Raw genomic sequence first — 23,493 nt, forward strand, 5'->3', positions numbered from 1 at the left:
GGATTTTTTCCCCCCAAATAAAAGGAAGTGGAAAACACACATTTCTTTCTCCGGGAATACAGTCTACGTTCCTTTTATTATTTAATTGGTTTACTTCTGTAACTTGTTCGAACTGTGGAAGTCAGCTGCATTTTTATTTGGCTTGTGCTAGAATGAAAAGGCAAAATATTAGCTGTTACTAGGGAGAGTTAGTACCCTCGTCACAAAATTAATCAACTAATCAACGGGTATCAGTTTTATTACCTTTTTTCTTAGTTAACCAAACAAGATGAGTCCACACTATCCTTGGTCCACATTAATATATATATATATATATATATATATATATATATATATATATATATAATTTTTTTCCTTTTTTTATCTCAAAAGTGGGCAGTACCGTGTATAGGGATGTGTCAAGTCTAATGGGATAGTGGACTATAGCCTAAATCCACCAAGAGTATATTTTGATACACTTTCTTTTGTGGGATGATGGTAGTGGGGAATTAGTGAAGAGCTTTACTTTTTTGTCATGGCACATCAATGCATATCTAGTTGCAATTTTGGGTCCCCAAATTGGTCTCTCCATGATCTGAATGGAATATCTTCTTTTCCCCATTAGTTTAGAAAGGGATCCATCAGGCCTTCCTAATTAATCTTCATTTTCGTAGACGACTTTGTTGAACTTGATGTGTATGTACCTTTTGAGAGATTGGTATATTTAATATTATATATATATATTTGATATTATATAGAATTTTCGTGTTTCACGAGGAAAGAAAGATGGAAAGGAGTGCATGTGTCCCTGTGAGGTATGGGAAATAGAAGGGATAGGCTTGCCAAGCGAACATTGCTTTTGTTGAGGCTTTTGCTCTAATTTTAAATCTTTAGTATAATCTTACTTTTTAGTTTTCACGTACTTCACACACATGTTGTCCTAATCCTTTCTCAATTCTATTAAATCTCATCTGCTTTGTTTATAATTTTATGGTTATCAACTCTCTCTCTAAGCCACAAGGACAATCATTGTGCATGTAAGCATCAATCTCTATAGGTAAGTTGTGGACCTATAAAAATTAGAAGTCGCCTATCTGGGCTATCTATCTTAACAAAGCCAAAAAATGTCAAATCTAATTTACTAGAACTGTCTTACTTATCAAAAAAAAAAAAAATTTAATTGAACTGTCTTTGTATTGTCTCTGTTAATTGTGTGTGTTGACTGGATGTGGACATAACATTTGGCGTTATTATATTTACACCGCTTGAATGTGAGTGTGTTAGTATTTAAATTCGTCGGTAAAATATTTTAGCACTAAGAGAACAAATGGATTTTAATTACATATAAACGGAGACTTTAGCAGGGTTTTTTAACAGAAATATCGATGGATTAATGGTTGATATAATTATTTATCAAGGAATATTTTCATTGCAAACACTACAGTACCTCTCTTGTGATATTCCGATGGGAAATGAAATTGGTTGGTATAAATGGATATGTATACAATATTGCTCAATAGTTTAAGCTTTTGAGTCAGGGATTGGTATCAGAGTCGTGTTCAGTTCTTGATCCGGTCCGGTTTCATGCCATGCGCCCAGCCCGGAGGTGTCCCAAATTGGATCCAAATGAGAAATGAAATGAATATAACTGGTTGATAATGTTATATTAGCTAATGGTTTAAGTTTTTGGGTCAGGGCAAGTATTCGCCAACATTTGTCATCATTTTAAGCATTACTTGTACGATGATTCTCTCCAATTCATCTCCCACTTGGATCCTAGGTACTCATTAGTTTTTCAAGACCGCAGGCCAACATTATTGGCTTCTTTGTTTATAAAATTGTTACAGCAACTATCATTATATTGGTTTACTTGCCGGGGAAAAAAAAGGTTCATTGAAAGGGTTTTTATTTTTCTTTTTTGATTGAATTTGAACCAAACCAAACCAATGGAGCATTTTAAGCGGAGTAAATCACAATCACATGTTAATGATTTATTTTGGGTTCAATTTATTTAAAAATAAAGTGAAATATTAAACAAGCCTGACCCTAAAATAAGCCTTTTTCAACGCAATTGATTAGCAATTTGAATTTTTAATCTGATCTGACAACCAAATCTGATATGCTGTAAGCTGGGTATGAGCCAATCCCAATCTGTTAAAAGGTGCAAGTTTTGTTAAAAAAATTTAAGGTGAAAAGGTATCAACAAATAATGCTTAAAAATAAGTTGTAGAAGCATATAAGGTGTTCGTCTCTTGGTTAAAAAATTATAATAATTAGCTGAAAAAAAATGTGTTCGTCTCTTGTTTAAAAAAAATAATAACAATTAACTCCAAAAAAAAAAAAAATGGAAGTACATGTTATATAACATATCAAATATAGTTACAACATGATATATATTGGTGATACTATCAAATTTAATTTGTTTTCACAAAACTTCTTCCGTCCTAAAATATTTGAGTACTATGGGAATTAATTATACTTTATGAGTAACAGTTTTCAAAATATCCAACTATATATCAAAAGTAACGTACCCGTTATTCATTCAACTGAACTATAATTCTTGGTTTGAATCACCACTTGAACAAGAAGTTCACTTTGTGCCCCTGTTGTTTCATACAAACTCGATTACATTACTAAACAGTAATACAAGACTATTAGAGCAACTCCATCGGTGGCTTCTTTGGCGAAAGTGGCCGAATCTTTGAAGATGCAATGCTCCAATGACATATGGGAAAAGTGGGCCCCATAAAGAGGCTCTTGATCCAAGTCGCCAGAAACCAAGATTGGGTTGGCGATGGCGGACTCGCATCATATATATATATATTTTTATTTTTTAAATTCTGGCCCAAACAGTGTTTTAGCTTAGAACACTATTTGGTAAGGCATGTTTGGCTGACAAAAAAAAACGAAAAAATCAATTTTTTGGCTGATTTTGGTCTGTTTTTTTTTCCCCTCAAAATAATTGAACCAAATAACTAACTGTAGGCCTTTTTTGGGCAAAAAAAAGTTAAAAAAAATAGATAAAAGTGCTTTTTTTTTTTTCTATAAAAAAAATATTACTTTTTAAAATATTCCTAGTGACATATTGCCATTTTAGGTATTGATTTTCTCAGTTGTTATGTTTTTAATTTATGTCGTATTGTATTGTTTTTAATAATAAATATTGTATTGTTTAAATTTTTTTATTATATAACTGTCTTAAAAATATAGTTGTTAGGAAAAAGTTAAAAAATAAAATTTATAAAAAATATTAAAATATTAATATTTTTAGAGAGCCAAAATACACCATAGCTAAAATTTGGAGAATGTTAATTTGGCAAATTGGAATAGCCTAAATTCGAGGGTGCTCTTACATTAGTGTAATGATTGATCCGGAGATCCAAGTCAGCATGATGACTGGACAATGAAGCTAACTAACTTGCCACCTAATCATTGCCAACCTAACACTCTGTCCAGCTAGGACCAACCTCCACTCGTCTGCTGATTAAAGAAAGAGAGACGCAGAACACACCATCTCTCCTAACTTGGCTCACTCCTTACGCGTGACCTCTTGCTTTCATTATTCTCTCTCTCTAAAACACTTGGTTTCTCTCTCTACACCATCAAACACAAATCAATGGCTGTCTCCTCTGTACCCTTCACACTCGCTGCATCCACTCCTACCCAAACACAAGAAGGTTCCCTCTGTTAAAATGTCTCTGCAACTCTTCCCTATCACTCCTTTCTCATGATTCTCTTTACTACTCTCTCTTTTTTCAGCTTTTGACACTCTCAAAGCAGACAATAAAGCCACCCAATCTCTTTCCAAACCCTTCTTGTGTTCCTCAATACTTTTACTATTCTCTTCTCGATCTTCGTTCCCTATAATTCATCACATTTAATATATATATATATATATATGAAGTGATGGATAGGTTCGTTCAATATCGAAGCGAAAGAGAACGCCCATCCTTTTCATCAACACTTCTCGACTCGATCTATCGTTCCATCGACGACGACGAAGAAGAGCTGGTCCTTCACAGAGAAACAATGAGGAAGAAACAGAGTAATTGCAGAGTAAAGGCAACTAAAGGTGGTTTTGATGACGACGAAGAAGAGAGAGCTAATCTGCGACGGGTTTGTATGATCGAGAAGTGGATGGAGAAGAAGGTGAGCGACAAGGTCGTCGTCGTTCAACGGAAGTCACGAAAAGATCGTGAATCGTCGTTGCTCAATTCGAGCTCGACCTCTTCAGATTCTAGCTATGAAGCTGTGTATGTAGCTCCATCGAAATCGTCTGGTTTTGCTACATACAGGCCGAAACCTATTCGAACAAGCGGTTCCATTCAGAAGGAGGAATTCAAAGCATTTGATAATTATCATCAACAACAGAACAACAAAGGCGGCAATTTCGTGAAGAAGACGAAGTCGAGAACCGGCGATCTGAAAAAGCCGAAGCAACCGATCTCGCCGGGCGGTCGGATTGTGAGCTTTCTCAACTCTCTCTTCACCGCCGGAAACTCAAAGAAGGCGAAGATCTCATCCTCCGCCGGAGACTACTATGCGAAACAATCAGACACTGTTCCTACATCGACTTGCTCATCAACTACTTCGTTTTCACGATCATGTCTGAGTAATAGTAATACTCCATCTTCGAGAGTGAAATCAAGCAATGACACGAAGAGGTCGGTGAGGTTTCATCCTATTAGTGTGATCGTGGACGAAGATTCTCAACCATGTGGACACAAATCTCTGCATGGACACGGATCGAGTTTGGAAACGGTGAAAAGCGTTCGAAACTCCATCAACGAAGAGCTTCGATTGCGTGTTATGGAGAAACACAGGCGAGTTGAAGAAGTTGCCAGAGATTTACTGAGGAATTATCAGAACAAGGTCCATGTAGATTCAAACAATGACAATGAAGACGACGACGATGATGGTGCCAGTTGTGCGAGCTCTGATCTGTTCGAGCTCGATAATCTTGCTGCGATTGGAATGGATAGGTATAGCGAAGAACTGCCTGTGTATGAAACGACTCATTTCGATACGAATCGAGCTATTGCTAATGGCTTGATGTGTAATTGAATTATAGTTATAGGTTTTGGGGTGTCATTAAGACTAATAAATAATTTTCCCTTTTTTTTTTCTTTTTTCTTTTTTTTTTTTTTAATTTTTATCAGCTCTTTTATCAATCTATTCCATGCAAATGAATCCAAGTTATGCAATTGTTCAAGAAAAGCTCGGATTTTGGTACTGAGTTTATTCTTCCTCTCAAATGAGTTCCGGTATTGGAATAAAAATTGTTATGTTTAGTAACATGAATTGGTGTGTTGAAATTAATATTAAAGAAAAATTAGTGGAAATTTGAGAAAAAAATGTTACTCATTAAAACATTTTGGTACATGTCAAAATATATATATATATTTTTGGCTATTCACTGTTATACAGTATCCAACAATAACACAAAAAATAAAACACATACTAATCCGACCTAATTTTTTAAATTTGATTTGAATGGAGTCCAACACGAAGTTTGAAGAACGTACCGCACTGTTTTGATGCCAAGCACAAAATCCTATTCAGCTAACGAGAAAATCAAAGCAACTGTGCTATTCAGCTAACGAGAAAATCAAAGCAATCCTTGAATATATATATATATATATATATATATATTTTATAGTAAAAATAGTTTATAACACTTGTGATTAAAGAAGCTTTGTGATGGCCCTTTTTTTTTTTTTTAATTTCTAAAAGAAATGGTTTTTATGGATTTTCTATAATTATATTCTAATTTTAGAGTCCTTAAAAATGATTTGGAGAAAACTGATAATAACAAAGTGTGATAATGACAAGTGAGAGAAAAGTGAGAGTAAAGATGAAGGAACTGAAAATTTGAATTGACATTCTCACGGAAATATGGACGAGTGAATGCAAATTAAAGAAGTCACATTGTCTTCCCTCTCCCTTTCATTCATGAGAAAGCGGAGAGAAAGTCCCTTTTTTTTTTTTTTTTTTTTTTTTTTTTTTTTTTTTTTTTTACGGGAACTTTTTTGCTTCAAATGGGCACCCACCGTGGAAATTATTACATAGTTCGGGACTAGGCTAATCAATAATTGTCATCGAAAGACTTTCAAACTCACAAATGTAGGTATATTGCACCGGAGTAATTATTATATTTATATAGCATCTATTTTGTCAAAATGCATGTAAATATGTTGCAGATATGTTCAGAGTATGGAATTAATATTTTGAAATTAAAATTAAATTTTTTTTTATAGTAAATCTAGAGTCGACCGCAAGCTAACTCGACTTGTTTACATTTTTCATATAAAAATAAAGAAGGAAAAGGGAGGATAAAGAATAAATGGTAGCCTCCAAAAGCTTTCTCCATTTTTTCTAAAATTTGAATGTTGTTAGGAGGTGAAGACTCCTCCATATTGTTTTATCTATCTACAATTTTTTTTTTTTTTGGTTTTCGGAAGGGATATCTATCTACACTTTTGAAAAAGAATGACATCAATGTAAGAGAAGGTTTAGGAGGACCTCTTAATCATAACACTGTGATTATGTCAATTTAGTGATCATATCATATGCTTAACTGGCATACTTTATACAAAATTCTAAAGTACAGTCAGTACTATATATATATATATATATATATTAAGCTTGAACTATAGGAGAAGAAAAGACTATCCTGTATATTGATTATAGTCAAACTTGTAGGCTTAGAATGGTATAATTAAAATCAGCACATTTTAGGTCGGTTTACACTTTACAGACGTGACATAACTTTTGAATTGTATTATATATATATATATATAACCCATTGGCAACAAAGTTACTAATTTTTAGACTCAATCCCTATGTCTCCAAATTTCTTGGTCCAACTTTTTAGAATTAGAGTACAGTAATATCCCTTATCTATACATTTATGTATAAATATACACTAGGGACTTTAATTTTGTCAATGAAAAAGGACTTTATCTTAGTTGCGTCTGAAGTCTGATCGAACTTTGGCCTTCCAAATTAAATATACACTTGATCCACTTCACGTGAAAAATAAACTAAATTAATGCAGATTATATAGATATATATATATATATATATATATATATATATATATATTATATGTATATAAAAAATATGATGCAAAAGCATATAATTTGGTGATGGCATGCCTGTTAGGTGGGACTCATTGCGGCGTGAGTCCACATCCCACTGAAGGTTCAAACACCATTCTTTTATTAATCATGAGCTTAATCTCCCCCTTATACAATATAAAGTTTTGTTGCACTTAAATGACATGGTTTGTAAGCAATCATGCAGTTTATGGGTGACAATAAAACTCAATCCATGAGTCATTGGACGGTTAATTATATGGGATTAACGCAAAACTGATGATGAATGAGACATTAGAGGGCTCCAAAAAGAGGTGACACGGAGGTCTAAAAATACCACAAAAATTGTGGGTAATTAGTGTGTCACAAACTCACAATATGATCTTTCAGCTTTGTAGGGTTGAACTGTTTCTTGCGTTGGTTATCAAGTATATTGTGTGAAAGCTTTGGATGTGTCATGTACCAAGCATGCACAAGTTTTTGGAACAAATAGTGGTTTTGCAAGTATACAATACAACCCATTTATGTGGATTATTCAATGTAGGACCAGTTCGACCCCCCCCCCCCCCACACACACACGGTTTGATAATTGGTTCAACCTCTTTATGATCAGTTGTCCTTGCAGAAGGGTGCTTGTTGGGTCAAATATACATTGCACTAATCTACATTATATATAGAGCTATCACTATGTATATATAATTATATATCAAACTTAATTTTGCTAAACCTTGTTTTCTTGCTCCACATTCCTCTCCTCAGAATAAAGAACATATATATCAAACTCGACTTGTCATTCTCTTCTTCTCATGGACATAAATTTTTTGGCCTTTGTTTAAGACATCTAGTACAACTAAAATACATTACAGCATGCATGTGATATGTTTTATTAGGTTATTTTGGGTGGGTTGGGTTTCAACTTTAAACGTATTCCTTATTTTATTTTGTGTGACCTAAGGTAAAACTTAGCGCCAGTCCTCATATTTTCAAAATTTTGAGAGGTTCTAGGTGAACTTTTAAATGCGAATCCCTAAATTTGAGGCCCTTTCAAATTAGAGACCCAGGGTGTAATAAACTCTCTGAGACTAACTCGTTAAGTAAATGAGACGAATAATGAGTAAGGCTCTTATACTAACTTATTATTAAGTAGATCTCATAACTGTTAGAACTTGTAAAATAAATTTTAATTTAATGTTCAAGTTCAAGCTCAAAAAAAAAAAAAAAAAAAAAAAAAAAAAAAAAACATGAGTTTGAACTTAAAATTAGTTAAATGTGAATCAAATGATCCGAGCCCGAGCTTGAAAAACACCAATTGGGTAAACCCGAACACTTATTTGTAGTGTGGTTACAATTATAGAGAAAGCAACAGCAAAGGAATTTTGTCTTTGGCTTTGAGTGAATAGGTGAAGTGGGTAGGTGGTTTATCAAGAAATCACATCAAATTTAGATGTCCAAGGAAATTGAATTTTAATCTGATTGATGATGGTCAAGAAAATGCACAGCGTCTAAGACCATCACTGTCCGTGAAACTGTGAAAGTGGTTCAAACATGGTTTTGCATACAACGCCAAATTAAAATGAAAATGAAAGCATTTTAATTGTTTCGAAATGAGAGGAAAATATTTTTTGTTTTTAGTTGTAGTATTAATGTTCGTACTTTTAGTAACCATCTGATAGAGATTGCTACTTCTGTTGATTGGACCAAAACCAAAACTACGTTGAATAAAAATGCCGACAGAATTGGAAATATTAGACCTTTGCATGGAAATGGAGGGTTATGGCCACAATCAGTTCCACTGTCGATTTCTATATATATATATATATATGTTGAAGTTTAGGTACAAATCTTAATCTCATAAATATGTAAGTTGACATTTTATCTATGTTTCTCCGGGTTCTAAGACCCGCTGTATACTTGTATTGAGTAGTAGTCTCTCTCCTTTCCACCTCTTCCTCCCGCCCATCAAACTTCCTTAGAGTCGATTGATGCAAGAATGAATGAGGAGGCTGATCTATCCCCCAGCCAGATCCAACAAAGATAGGGGCAAGGTTTACCAGTTTGAAACCCTATCAATGAACTAAGCTACTAAACAATTCCACCTGGTTGGCGTCAGGTTACTATGACAAAATTTAAATGTTTGACTAGTAAGCATGCTAGTACATAGTTTTCTTCCTACTGTGTTTGACGGTATGAAATTGAAGTTTTAAAATTGAAAGTGATGGGATTGGAGAAAATTTTGATTCAATTTTATGAATTGCTTTTCTCCAATTTCAATTCCAAAAATCTAATTTTATGTCAAATAAATCCGAACTTTTTTTAGAGCTCGGATTAAAGTGACAAAAGTAAGAATGTCGAATCCTAACAAACAACTTTTGTAAAATAATTTTTGAATCAATTCAAAATATCTTTTTTTCTCTATTACGCGAACTAAAATTACATAATTTTTTTAAACGATTACTACTTTTATGCTCTGCACTTGCTTCGTTAGACTTAAGAAGAATTATGTGACTGTAATTTGCGTGCTGCGATTCTCTTCTTTAGTTTCAAATTTTCAATAGTTGATAGCTTGCCTGCAAATTGAGTATACATTCGGTAAATTGGGCATGTCACATTATTATGTAAATGAGACCACACTTTCATTGTAGAGTGAATTTTATTTGGTTGGTAAGCCTGGCTCACCCGATATCTTAATCAAATTTGATTGATGTTGTGCCCTAATTATATTGATGCTCCATTGCTCCCTGCCCTGTTAAGTCATTTCTTCTTGGATCAAGGGTTTTGAACTCAGTTGGGCTTTTGTTGGACTTATTTGTCTTCAAACTTCATTCTGTTGGGCTCATCCTTTGTTGTTGATTATTTGTTGGTCATGTTTTTTGGCCCAACGCTTTTCTGTTGGTTTAGTTTGTTCCTTTTTGGTGGTATGCCCCTTTGTACAATTACATATATGTTTTTTTTTTGAAAGTTATTTTCTGAAAGTCACTGCTTTCAGCAAAATGTTTCTGAAAGTTGTTCTTTGGAAATTTAATTACAAAAATTAATTATTTTTAGAGAGCTGTAATAATAATTTTCTATTTTTTAAAATTTTTGAAAACAATTTTCTGTACGTTTAGAAAATGGATTGCTCCTGTGTGGGGCAAATTCTACTGTTGATGAGGGAAAAAAATAAAAAAAACATCATTTACCAAGTTGAGGAGTCTGAAATTTAGAACCAATTTGAATCAAATTGTGAGATACAATTTATATGTAGGTTTTTTGAGTTTGTAAATAAGTAATAATTTTAGGGGTATTTAAGGAAAGATACTTGCACCTCAGCGTTATCTTCTTTCGCGGTTCAGAAAGAAACGGTTGGACGAAAGACGAAGAGGAATATGTATCAGTTGTGAAGGTAGAGTCCATCAATGGCGGCACGTTCTCTCTCATTAACTTTCTCTCTCTACACTTCTCTCATTCCTTCATCTCAAAAGTCACATTGCAGGCAGAATGCCTCTTTCACCTTCAATGTTGAAAAGCGTTCTCTCATATGCAAGAACAAACCCAGCTTCGTCGATCAAATTCTTGATTATATTGAAGGTGCATTCTTATTTTTCACACTTCTTCCTTGCTTTATATATACACAGACACACACACGGCTATATATATATATACATATATATATATATATATATGTGCTTCTTAATTTATTCTTTCATTTGGTATTGAAGCCAAATAGTTCCAGTTTGTGTAGTTAAATGACCACTTAATCTTCTTTTGCGGACACTTTTTGGCTTTATTATCTTTGTTATATGCATGTATACTCGTTTGATTTTTTGGCTATAAGGAAGATTTTTCATTAATGCCCAAAAATATTTTGAAGGGATTCGATACATCATATTTGAGATCATGATTTTCAATATAGATATTTTGATAGCAATCTTATTTTTGCGACAATTATAGCATTTCTACACTTTTACCTATGAAGTTAAAGAAGGGAAAGACAGAGCCTTTTTAAAAAATATATATATATGATGATGAATTAGGAGACTTACATTAAATAGATGACAAAAAATTGAAATTTGTGTTAGCATTTTGAGAATATTCTGAATATCTATATGTTAGGATGTTCGCTTTGGCACCCATTGAATCGAATCCCAACCACACTCGAGAAATGAGAAATATCTTGTTCTGATACTAGTTAGAAGTTAACTAACTACTCTATAAGTTTAAATATCAAGGAAATATTTTAGATAGTAACTTCGATAAAGGACCGTTGAGAAGTAAAGAGACGAAGTTAGTGGACGCTATCAAATTAAGAGGCTAAATATGGCGTGCCTTCGAGAAACTAATTGAGAGAGAGAGAATTTAGAACATTGAAAATAATAGGATTATAGCTCTTATTACATCGGAAATGATAAACTTAGAAAATGGGTTTGGAAAATAGCATATAAGATTTTAGAAGTATAATTCTTATTAGAAAATAGGTTAAGATGATAGTAGGATGATTCGTATTGGTTGAAAATATAATTAATGTGTAGGATTTGACAAACACATTAAAGCATGATATGGGTAACATATATAGAAATTAGCTCAATAAATTTCGGATGAGAGGAAATATATATAGGATGAGGCTTTCATGGTCACAAAAATGTTGTGGAGGATATGACGTGGTGCGTGGTATAACTATGGATTTGGAGGTAAAAATGATTTGGGAACTATCTTAGACTGTGTTGTGGCATATGATCTTTGTACATCAGATACCTACTTTAAAAAACGAGAGATTGACATTTGATAGCTTTTAGTTTGTGGATTAAATTGGAGTCAACTCGATTTTTTCCTATCTAGAAATGTACAGCAAATAATATGCAAGGACCGTATGGCTATTTCAAGAGAGAGCTAAACCTCACAACATAGATTGATGGTTTTAGATGTACATAATAAATGGCAAACAAGAAAGATTACAACTATTAAAAACCCAAGAATTAGATGGTGAAATTTGAAAGGATAAAAAGTACAACTATGTAATAGTAAGTTGTTAAAAAAAATAGTAATGCAAAATTTAGAGAATGAAACTATTGTAATGTGAATAAGATGGCAAGATATATAAAAAATATTTTTGTATCAACAGAGGTTCTTAGAGAATCAAAAGGAAAACAATCATTATCTAAAGAAACTTTGCTGATTGAATGAGAACTTTTAAAATGTAAATATATATATATATATATATATATATATATATATATATATGAATAAATAAATGCAGTGTTATTAAATTTGAAGCAGAAAAAAGATAGAAATGGACAAAGTTTTCCGGAAGTCATAAATATGTAAAGAAGTTAAAAATTTTGTAAGAGACATTAAGAATAAAGGTACAGTAAGAGTTTTATAATCAGAAGGTATTCCTTTTGAGGTTTGTAAGTTTTGGGGAATGCTGGTGTGTCTTGACTAATAACATATCTACATATATATATTTGATAAATCCGAGACCTTAACAGTTGAGAAAGTGCCTAATGAAGAAGTATTTTGGTATCTATATATAAAAATAAGAGGATATTCGGAGTTGTACAAAAAATCATGCTATTAAACTAATGAGACATTAGTCATACTATCAAACTTTGAAGGGTGATTGTCTACATTCTAAGAATTGAAAATACAAAGTTGGAAAACCAATATGGATTTATGTTCGAAAGATTAATAATGGAAGCTGGCTGAACCTATTCTTTTGGGATAAAGGCAAGAATGATGATGATGAGGTTAAGAATGAAAGCTATCAACTTATGGCAGAGATCAATAGAGAAAAAATATCTTTATACGGTCTCTATAAATTTTGAAAAATCCTGTGGATGATCCATATGAATTTATCATATGGGTTTTAGATAAGAAATGAGTCGAATATATATACACACAGAGACATTAGGACCCAACCCCTCTGCTTACCATCAAGCATTATGGCTTCTATTCTGATACTTGAGGATGAACATCATTCAGAATGCTGAAACTCAAATATTGATGGAAAGGGCCAAACCAGTTTCTCTAAAATCCCAAAACGTGTTTTCTGGATCTTATTCTGTGAGATCAAACATACTAAAGAATGTATATCAACCATCTTAGTACTAAACTGATCAACCAAACAAGTGATGCATGATAAATTCTCGATTTCATGTTTCATGCATTGTTGTACATTTGTAGGAGGTCCAAAGTTAAGGAAATGGTATGGGGCCCCTGATCTCCTTCCAAAAGATGGATCCATTTTGGAAGAAGATGATGAATCTCCAGGTACTTTGATATAGCAGTTTTATAAATGTTAATGTTTATGTTGCTTTAATTATCTGAATAATTATGTTCCCCTCCTTATGGGATGCAGGAGAAGATGAAGTCAGGGATGCAGTTTTAGTAACCGATGGAGATAGTGAGATTGGTCAGGTATATGTTATGTCATGGGCTCCATTTTTCTGCTAATAGTATATGTGGCCAAAATGGGGAAAGAAAAAAAACCTGTACTTTTCCAATTTAAATGACATGTCATTTGCACCATATGTGGGTCATGGTTGGATCCTACATGATTAAAGAAGTGTTTCTTATATATGCCATACCAAATTCCATTTTGATTCCTAGTCTTTCAAGTTCTAGATAAAGTGTTCTTGTTGTTGTGCAGATGGTAATATTGTCATTAATCGTCAAAAAAATTCGAATTAAAGCACTGGTGAAGGATAAGCGGGCTGCTATGGAAGCCTTTGGAACTTATGTTGAGGTGGGTAGTTTTATATTCTGAAAATCACTTATTTACATAGTCAATTAATATTTTTGTTAGGTGTTCTGTCTTGTGTTTCTCATATTGTGCACTGACGACAACATTCACTGTTTCATGGTCTTGGTGTTGTGGTCAAAGTCAATGGCTGGAGATGCAAATGATAGTTCATTCCTAATGAGGGCTTTAAGAGGTGTTCGTGCAATAATATGCTTAAATGTATGCATATCTGGACCTATCTTTCTTATTGTTTCTGTCCTTTCATTATCACCTATGCATACCTATTTTCCCACTAAGTGGCTGCTTTTATATGGAAAACTGCATTAAATAGGGCTGCAAAAGAACCAAACTGTTCAACAGTTGGGGTTCGGCTTGAGCTCGGTTAAGAAATGAGCCAAGCCCAAACACCCATGGCTTGCCTCGTTAGGAACGTATAAATGAATAGGTGTTCGTAAACAAGCTCGTTAAGGGTTGTGAAAGTGACATGTTTATTAGGATTTGTTTGGATTTATAAGTAATTTTTCACCTTATTAATCTTGGCCTCATGCTCAAGCTTGAACTTGAGATTGAACTCAAAGTTGGCCAAACGAGGAAAAACGATGTTTATTGCTCCTTTTTCTCTCTTATTCAAGGCACTCCTATCATCATGGCCACAAAGTATTTTAAAGCCATGCTTTTCTGCAGGAAGGTTTCCTGTCTAATATTGCGAGCTTGAAAGGGGTACAACATGTGATCCTATTATCTCAGGTATTCCCTCCGTTATTTAAGCATATCTGAGTACCTGCTACTTTAAATGATGCCTACTTGATATGACGGTTTAATAAGGTTGCAGTTGTCTGTTTATAGAGGTAGCAGTGGGATTCAAGCTCTCATGAATAGCAATGCAAGGAAACTGGCAGAGCAAGATGAATCCATGGTATTGGCCTCAGGAATCCCTTATACCATCATCAAAACTGGAGTGTTAACAAGTACTCCTGGTGGGAATCAAGGATTCAGCTTTGAGAAGGTACTATTGAGTGTAATATATTTTCTTTTTAAATCGCCTGTGTTTAATCAGACCTTTGATTCTCAGTTACAGTGTGTGTAATCAATCTTTTCAAATAATTCTTAGGACCACTGTGGATGGAAAAAATGCACTCTAGGAAGTAGTGGAACAAATTCTGGGTGTGCTCTTCCATCACTTGCAGAAAACAGATACATAGAAATGGAAAGAAAAATCTCTTCTGCATTTTACTATTACATGCTTGAAAATTTCTGTAAATTAATGCTGTAATAATTTAAACATATTCTTCCTCTGTAATATGATATTGCTCATTTTCTTTTGACATAAATATTAAGAAGCACCATAACAGGAGGCTAGTCTTTATAAATGAAATATTACGGGCCAGTTGCTCAATAACCATGGCAATCAACTTTTATACAGCTTTCTGAACAGGTCACAACCTGAGTCTTTTATTGACAGGACAATAGTGCATCCTGGCCACTGTAATGTGTACAGGCTGCTATTCTGCATTTAATGACCGACAAAACTATTATATATATATACTATCCAGGAACATTAGGATATTACATGGTAATGGACCTTTTCCTTTTCTTTTTCTTCCCTGTAGCAGTTGAATGTACAAGCTTATTGCTTGGAGAAATTGAGGCGAAACAAAATGTAATCATCAAAGGAATTGTGCCTTCCAAGTGATTACCATGTGTTTTCCTTTTAAACTCACTTTTAGGAACTTATTTTCTGGTTATGATTCCTTGGCTAATAAATTTTTCTTTTTTTCTGGCTAACTTAATCTGGTCGGTGGTTTTAATGAGCATGGGGGGATACTTTGGATTAAGATATTTCCCTAATATCTTTACATGAGGCTGTTTGTATCTTCATAAACATGACTATCATATTGGTTTAATATTCTTTCTTACAGGGCAGTGCAACACAAGGAAGTCTTAGCAAGGAAGATGCTGCCTTTATCTGCGTGGAAGCACTTGATGCGGTCCCACAAAGAGGACTGACATTTGAGGTTGGTTAAGACAGATACCAGTAAAGATTTGTAGTTGCTACAATTAAATTGTCAACAAATTCATACACTCCCCAGTTTGTCTAATATGAATGTAATACTCCCTCCTTATGGGGGATTAGGAGGGTTAATTAAAGAGAATTAGATGCCAATGGCCCAAAAACAATACATCAATCTCATTATAGTGCTAACAGTTCTGTTTCATATTATCCTGACACTGGCTGGGAACCCCCCAATGGAAGTTTTATCATCTATGTATCATAAGGAAAATGTAAGCATGCATTTGTAACCAGTCATTCTCATGCAAAGATTCAACTTTGCTCTCCTCAACATTTGAAGGTATAAATATGTCATTAAAATGGGAGAATTATGAAAAAAATTGGATTTATTGCATTGAATTGGAAGTCGACACCAAAATGTTAAAAGGAAAAAAAAAAAAAAAATACACACTATTGATTACCTGCCATACATGTAGAGAACCCACCTGATAGTTCTTTTCCAGGTAAGAGTAACCAATTTACTGTGTGTTTTCCATGTTTATTCTTTGTTGCCCTTTATTTCATTTGTCAATTTTCAGTTTATGCCATCAATTTTTCCAGTTTGTCTGCTGACAGGTGGTCAGTGGTGAAGAGAAGATTTCAGATTGGAAAGAGTGGTTTGCGGCATTGATGGAGAAAGCAGAGCAGCAGCTTCCATGAATGTATGCAAATAAGCAGTAGAGATTTTATTTGTTTTATATTTTAGAGTATTTTCTTAGTGTTTTAATATAATGTTCATCATTAGAATTAAAAATTGCAAAAGCTTTTGCAACCCCTCACTTGAATATCAATGGCAAAATTAGGTACAAGTTTCTATATATTAATTGTATGTTCTTTTGCAACCCCCCACTTGAATATCAAATGCAAAATTAGGTACAAGTTTCTATATATTAATTGTATGTTCAACATTCACTTTCTAACCTCCTCTATCTTTTTGTTCCTTTGTTTCTTTTCTCAGGATATTAAAAAAAAAAAAAAACAAACAAACATGCACAACAGTTATAACTTCCATTTTTTTTTTCCATGTTATTATGGAATTGTGTGATAAATCCATTCAACAAGTTATAAGTTCCATTATTTTCTTCTGTTATTAAGGAATTGTGTAATAAATCATTTCAACACTTGTGACATGTGTGCTAATTCCTTTTAATTGGCATTTACCTCCCTCTGCTCTTCGAAATTCAAGGAGTTCGAACTCTTCAGCAAATGAAAGTTCCTCCTATTTTATGGTACACAAGGAACACATGCAGGCACTCACACACACCACACTTCCCCATTTTTTGGCCAAGTAGGCAACACATGCACACACTCACACACACCCCACACTTCCCCATGTGGGGCTCCAAAGGTTCAGCAACCCTCGTATCACTTGGGCCAATGTCCTGGTATCAAATGAGAGATGCATCTGCTATTATATTGCAACCACAAATATGCATACTTTAACATAACTCTTTCATATATTATTTTCAAAATTGCAGGTGGTCCATTGTTAGGATTGTCAAAAAGGAGGACGTAAAGATAAATCAGGGACCAGTACTTACATCTCCATCTGCATTCATACACCAATCGGTCATTGTCGCCTTTGACACTTGTAATTCTCTCAGCCCTGGCCCCTCTTATATTGTTTGTCATGCACATTTATGTACATCATCACTTATTTTATTGAAAAAGCAAATCCAGGACCACCATTGATTTCCACAATAACGACCCTCATGGATTTGTGCTCTCGTTTTCCTGATATTTACCAAGTTTTTGTTTGTTCAATGTAGATATAAGTCCAAAAGTGAAAGTTAAATAGTATTGTCTTTCATCTACTGAAAACCATGTTTATTGGTGAAATGGAGCAAGGGATAAGATTATGGATTTGCCCCGAATGTCGTGTTATATATTTATATATATATGTATATTTGTATGTATGTATGTATGTATCATTACCCAATAGAATAAAGAAACCAATAAACCAAGGAGAAGAGATAGAGAAGAAGAGAACACTGAAGTAAGGACACAGTCCACAATCTGCATTCTTTAATGTTTGATTCTTCCCTTTGATATTGGTAGGTATGTCCCACACCATGTCTCCTAAGCCCTCTTCCCACGTTCATTGCAAATGCCCTTGAAGCTTGGTCAAGGGCCGGTGGGTGGGTGGTGGGTGGGTGGGTGGTTGGAACTAGCCCACTGCATAACACAATTTTTTATGGACCTTGATTAATCAGTGGCGGCTTGACTTTGTAATATTGCCTTCTTATGAAATAAATACTTTAGTGCAACAAATTTGGGATGGAAGGGCGATAGTATTAACAACTCATAACATGAGTCTAACTTTGAAAGGTAGAGTAGAAGAAACCCCTTGGCTTGGGAGTGACACTAGGGGTAATTTTTTTCCTTATTGACTAATCATGCTAGTATATATTCGGGTTTTTGTGTGATACGTGCATATCACATCTTGAAAGTCGGAAGTTTGAATTCCCTTAGAACTTGGGTTACTCCTAAGAATTTTTCTACTAATTATTCGGTGTACGTGGGATGGGAGACCGCACATGTCTGGTGGTAGATAAGGTGTTTTAAGAGGCCTAACACCACCATTATCGACCATTTAACAAGTGCATTTTTTTTTTTTTTTAAAAGAAAAAGAAAAACTAATGTATAAATAATATTTAATTATTATATGAATATATTTCTTAGTGTTGTAGTTGAAATTTAAACGGTCCTGAAAAAAGAGTGAGAATAGCAAAATCATATAATAGAACAATAATTATTAATACCACATATATTGGGGAGTTCAGAACAGACTGACTTTTCACTGTCCTCTCGAAATCTCACTGTCCTCTCCAAATCTCACTTATTCTTACTAGTATGCACTGAAACCCGTCCCAATAAAACTGGAACAGGAGACCCTGGCATGTTTGCACCATTATTGACTTTATTGTGATCCTCTCGTTTTGTATTCTGCTTTTGACCTTTTACAGTTCATAATATATTATTATTTGGCCTTTTTGCTATTGGGCACCATGAAATGCATAGCAGAAAATGACACTGAAGATAGCACCCACATTTTCATTAAATATATGGAAAATAAATTAGTGTATCCAGAGGCAAAAATTTTAAATCCTCATTGTGCAATAAAAGAGATTATGAAGTAACTCAACATATTTGTTTGAAATGCAGCAAACAAACCTTGGCCTTAATATGCAGCAAATGACCCAAGCATGGTCTTTGGAGATTACCTCTATGGCCTTAAGATAACATGTGGATAGAGTTAGTACCAAAAAAAGATATGATAACATGTGGTATCACTGAGGTCATGGTTTTGGATAGAGCAAAACAAAACATTAACATAAGATTCCGGCAGCCGATCTCAAATAGTTGAAAAAAAGGCTTTGGTGGTTGTTATACCTTAAATAAACCATTTTTATGGACTAAGCGTTTCTTGTTTGAACAGGCAGGTTTCATAATTTAAAATTTGCGCCAAATTGGACCTTAAATAAACCATTTTTATGGATCACAGATGGCTTTTCTTGTTTGAACTGACGCTGTATTAGGTTTTGTAATTTGAAATTCATGTCTTAAATTGGGAGGTAGAGAAAGGATGAGTCTGAACTACTACAAATAGTAAGCAGATGCAAACAGGATGCACCTGACCATTGCAATGGGTTATGGTCTTGCAATGGTAAATCTTCTATCATTTTTTCTAATTCGTTCAAACTGAGTGGTATAACTAAATGCAACTGTGCCCGTATGACCAGTCCTCAATGTCTATAAACTAGAAACTAACTATTTACAGCAATCATGCACATGGGTCTTACATCTTCCAAGTCCCAACCAAGCCCAAGAATTGATCAGTCTCTCCTTCCTAGAAAAGCTTGTGGGGTCCAACAAAAAAAGCAATTGATTGACCCTCCAGATCTAGAGAGAGAGAGTGATAGAGAGAGAGATGTGCTGAAATGTTGTACTAAATTCAATGTGAAAGGACATTGGTTTTACAATCAATGAAGAAGTTAAAGATGAACAATGTGGGAGAAAGATCCCAAGATAATCAACTTCAAGTTCAGTTCCATGCATTGAATCCTAAAACTAGAAGTAATGGGCCCTTGTTGTCTGTTCATTTTTGTCACTTAATATGCTGTATAATTTTATTTACTTATTATATATATATATATATATATTTAGGGTTAAGCAAAATACAATCATGGCTTTACTGAGACTCGAACACCCAATCTCAAGGAAGACTTGTAGGCCCATTTGGTATATGCTATAACTTGAGTTCAATCACCAAGGATAGCTTTTTTCCTAAAATTCTTTCTCAATTGATTATGTCCACTAAACAACACTCAAAAGGTTGCCAATACTTGGAACAAAACAGTGGTCAAAAGGCTAATCATCCACTAATATGAGATTCCACTATTCTAATCTTGTAGTGACTATCATCCAAAGCTTCTTTTCTTGTGCTTTCAAAGCATCTTTCAACCTAAGGCCCCCCAATAATATCCTAGGTCATTACAGAAATGCATGTTCTCTATTCCCCGAAGTCTCGAAGAGAAAAAGTTAAAGACATGATTATGAAATGAACAACATAGAGAAGTAGCTGTTTGGGGGTTTTGGGGAAATATTTTGACTAACAATATACACCAACCATACCCCTTGAGGTCATTTAAGAATATCTCCAGACAAACATGGGGAAAGAATAAAGAGGCTTGTTGAAAGTTTCTATCAAAAGCACTAAGAAAATGCATCAAAGTGATTGATACAAGACAAGTAACAAAGACCTACATAGATTTAAGCCTTTTTGACAAGAAAACTGAAAGGAGAAGGAAGTTTAGGGCTTGTTTAGTTCAATTTTAGGGAAAAGTTCTCCGCTTCCCATTTCGAAATCACATAACTATGAAAACTATTTTCCGAAAACTCCAATGAAGAATTTAAGATATCAAACTTGGGAATTGCCAAACAACAATGAATGATCTCACAAAGCAGCCAAGAATCAGCGGCACTATTAACAGTAGAAGAAGAAAGACACAAACATTATTCACCCTTAAATACCGAAAATCAGTAGAATCAATGTAGACATTGAAATCGAAACTCTGACAACATGCATGATTCCAATTAAACAGAGTTGCATACCTTTTATTGGGGGGTAAATAACAGAGTTATATACTAACCAAAAAAAAAAAAAAAAATCAAACAGAGTCATATAGAATTAAAAAGGATGATGTCTGAAGCTATTATTTATGAAGAAAATTGATGACAACAAAGGTGAAACTAAAGTGCAAATTACCGATAATGAGAAGTTACAATTTGGAATCAAACTATACCAGCCATGGATGGAAATCACTTCTTTTTCTTGCAGAAAGTGTTAAAGATGATTGTTTAATCAATTACCCGGACCTAATTCTCTTCTGACCACTTTTCCCATTCGATTTTATAGTCCCACTCGAATCTCCTTCAGATGAAGCTTCCATGGATTTGGAAAAGGAGGTCGAAAGATCAGCGTAAAGATCCACCACCCTTCTAATGTTGTTGTTGAGCTCTCTAATTAAGCCCACGTTTCGGGTTAAGTTGTCGGGGATCCTAGACTCATGGTTTTGGTTAATCTCATTGATTAGCAACCTGTTCTGATCCAAAATGTTTTGTACTTGCACAAAGCTCTCCTGAAATGTCTGCAAAACTTGGCCATCTACTTGTGTTCCATTACCAATGCCAGAAAATATATCACCTTCCATATCTGTTAAAACTTCAATTCACTCAAAACCACTCCAATTCTGCACCGGAAAACATAACAAAATATATATATAATTCTAACAAATGCAATATATGATAAAATAACAAATAAATTTCATTATTTTCAATTCTGAAAGCTACCCATATCTTATCTCAGCTTTTCATGCTTCTGAAAAAAAAAAAAACACATAAGCTATGGAATAATTCAAGAAATTTGATCATGAGACACAATGTATAAGACAAGAATTGTAGGTTCAAAGTACTAGTTTTTGTAATACTACCAAGGCAAAATCAGACATGGTTAGAGTTCTATGAGATAAAAAGAGACTGCTTCTCCCGAGAAAAAAAAAAAACAGAACCTTTTCTTTTTGTGTTATCCAAAAACCAATCCAAAGCTATGATTTTGAATTGAGAATCCCAAAATTCAGACACAGAGTGCCCACAGAACTGATGAGAAAAGTTCATTCAGAAGAAACAAAACCAACAGAAAAAAAAAAAACCATTTTGTTGATTCTTAAATTGCAGAAGACAATAACTTAGTTACCATGTCGATGATTATGTTATACTTTGAATATCAAGCAGTTAGAGAGAGATCTAGTAATCTAAGTGGAAAACAAAAGCAAGTGTTCCTTGAAAAACTTTATGAAAAATCACCAGTGTTGGAATTTACAGAACAAAGAGAAAAGGAAAAGACAAATAACACATAAAATTGAAGCCTCAAACATACCCACCAAAGCAAATAGTGAGAAAACAATAAATCATGGACTTTCTGGGGCATTTTCTTTGGACTCACCTGGAAATTGTGGGACATTTTTCCGGAAAGAGAAAAAGTGAAATTTCCCGAGAAAGTATGGGAAAGGTGAGCGGTGGAATCAAATCTCCGTCTGTCTGGGGAGGGAGCTGAGGATGAACAGAGGCCCTGAAATCATGAACAGGAGAGATAGACAGAGAGAGAAAGAGAGAGAGATAAAGAGTAGATACGTGTGAGATTTGACAGTACAGACGGAGTACCCTATTGTTATATTGTTTCTCTCTCTAGATGTTTCTCTCTCCTCGTTTACTTCACCAACGGGATTCTCCCCTTCATTCATTTGTGCTTACGAATCCGGATCTCTCTGTAGTCTGTACACATTTGGGAATCGTATAAATCATGATATAATATGGCAAATAAAAAATGTTAACACTATTATTTAAAAATAAAATAAAATTACAATACTATTAAACTTAAATATATATTTATTTTTTAAATGTCGTATTCTTTTGGGTCCATTTTTATCCTAATTGGTTGGTGGTGGGTTTGGATTATGTAGGTTCGATATCAAATAAATATATTTATTTACAGTAGTGTTTGTATAATTATTACATTGTTTATGCAAATACTTTTGCATTCTTTGATTAAAAATTTATTGTCCCTTTCAGTGAACCAGAAAAAATACTTGTGGTTGAGACTTGCGAGTATTGCTTAGGGTATGCTTTATTTTGTAGGACACGGTGTAGGGGTACTCTAGGGGCTGAAGCATATTGACTTTGCCAATGATAATAATTTTAGGACAATCAAGACCGTCCATCTGGACATAGATTGCAACATTTGATGTTCAAATTGAACAAAGTGTGGTACACCTACGTTACTCTCTTTGCTGACACTATCACCTATAATTCTGATTTTCACAGTAAAATAGTTTTTAGGGATACACAAAAATAGAAAAAAAAATTCTTAGAAGCTGGAGCTCTTTTTTGAAATATGTACTGTAAGACTTTACCATTAGAAGGATATAATAAGACAAAAGTTGTAAGTGGTGTTGAAATAATCAACCAAATAAATTAGAATAAATGTTTAGGATTTTAGACTAATGAAGTCGACTCGAGTCAAAATAGCGTGTTGCGACCTCTTCTTCTTCATGTCCAAAATCTTTCAACTTACTTTTCTTCAAACATGG

General features: G+C 33.9%; 3 protein-coding genes across 7 annotated transcripts; 2 read left to right on the forward strand and 1 right to left on the reverse strand.

The window, feature by feature from the left end:
- The first annotated feature begins 3,480 nt into the window (after window positions 1-3,480).
- Window positions 3,481-5,102, forward strand: LOC132285408 (protein BIG GRAIN 1-like B). Its single transcript, XM_059787592.1, has one exon. The coding sequence runs from the start codon at window positions 3,886-3,888 to the stop codon at window positions 5,041-5,043; it is 1,158 nt and encodes a 385-aa protein (XP_059643575.1). The 5' UTR covers window positions 3,481-3,885; the 3' UTR covers window positions 5,044-5,102.
- Window positions 5,103-10,410: 5,308 nt separating this feature from the next.
- LOC132283108 (uncharacterized) lies at window positions 10,411-17,612 on the forward strand. Of its 3 annotated transcripts, none has more exons than XR_009471945.1 (10): window positions 10,411-10,643; window positions 13,236-13,322; window positions 13,411-13,469; window positions 13,702-13,797; window positions 13,936-14,013; window positions 14,479-14,541; window positions 14,627-14,800; window positions 15,714-15,809; window positions 16,406-16,506; window positions 17,323-17,612. XR_009471945.1 is itself a non-coding variant. In XM_059785003.1 (10 exons), exons 1-9 carry the CDS (start codon window positions 10,472-10,474, stop codon window positions 16,502-16,504), a joined length of 909 nt encoding a protein of 302 aa, XP_059640986.1. In that variant the 5' UTR covers window positions 10,412-10,471; the 3' UTR covers window positions 16,505-16,506; window positions 17,323-17,612. The 3 variants fall into 3 exon arrangements, 2 of the variants coding, with proteins under 2 accessions (XP_059640987.1, XP_059640986.1); XM_059785003.1 differs by having other exon boundaries at window positions 10,412-10,643; window positions 16,421-16,506; XM_059785004.1 differs by lacking the exons at window positions 15,714-15,809; window positions 16,406-16,506; window positions 17,323-17,612 and adding an exon at window positions 14,906-15,702.
- A 3,418-nt stretch (window positions 17,613-21,030) lies between these two features.
- LOC132284711 (protein ELF4-LIKE 4) lies at window positions 21,031-22,685 on the reverse strand. 3 transcript variants are annotated; one of them, XM_059786838.1, is made up of 2 exons: window positions 22,350-22,685; window positions 21,031-21,560 (listed from the first exon to the last, which is right to left on the reverse strand). In XM_059786838.1, the coding sequence occupies exon 2, from the start codon at window positions 21,556-21,558 to the stop codon at window positions 21,214-21,216; it is 345 nt and encodes a 114-aa protein (XP_059642821.1). In that variant the 5' UTR covers window positions 21,559-21,560; window positions 22,350-22,685; the 3' UTR covers window positions 21,031-21,213. The 3 variants fall into 3 exon arrangements, with proteins under 3 accessions (XP_059642821.1, XP_059642819.1, XP_059642820.1); XM_059786836.1 differs by having other exon boundaries at window positions 21,031-21,597; window positions 22,350-22,680; XM_059786837.1 differs by lacking the exon at window positions 22,350-22,685 and adding an exon at window positions 22,101-22,332 and having other exon boundaries at window positions 21,031-21,597.
- Between the last annotated feature and the right edge of the window lie 808 nt (window positions 22,686-23,493).

Source organism: Cornus florida, unplaced genomic scaffold, assembly GCF_030987335.1.
Source record: "Cornus florida cultivar Cherokee Brave unplaced genomic scaffold, ASM3098733v1 CherokeeBrave_3.0.0_Hap2_Chr11, whole genome shotgun sequence".
Lineage (NCBI taxonomy): Eukaryota > Viridiplantae > Streptophyta > Magnoliopsida > Cornales > Cornaceae > Cornus > Cornus florida.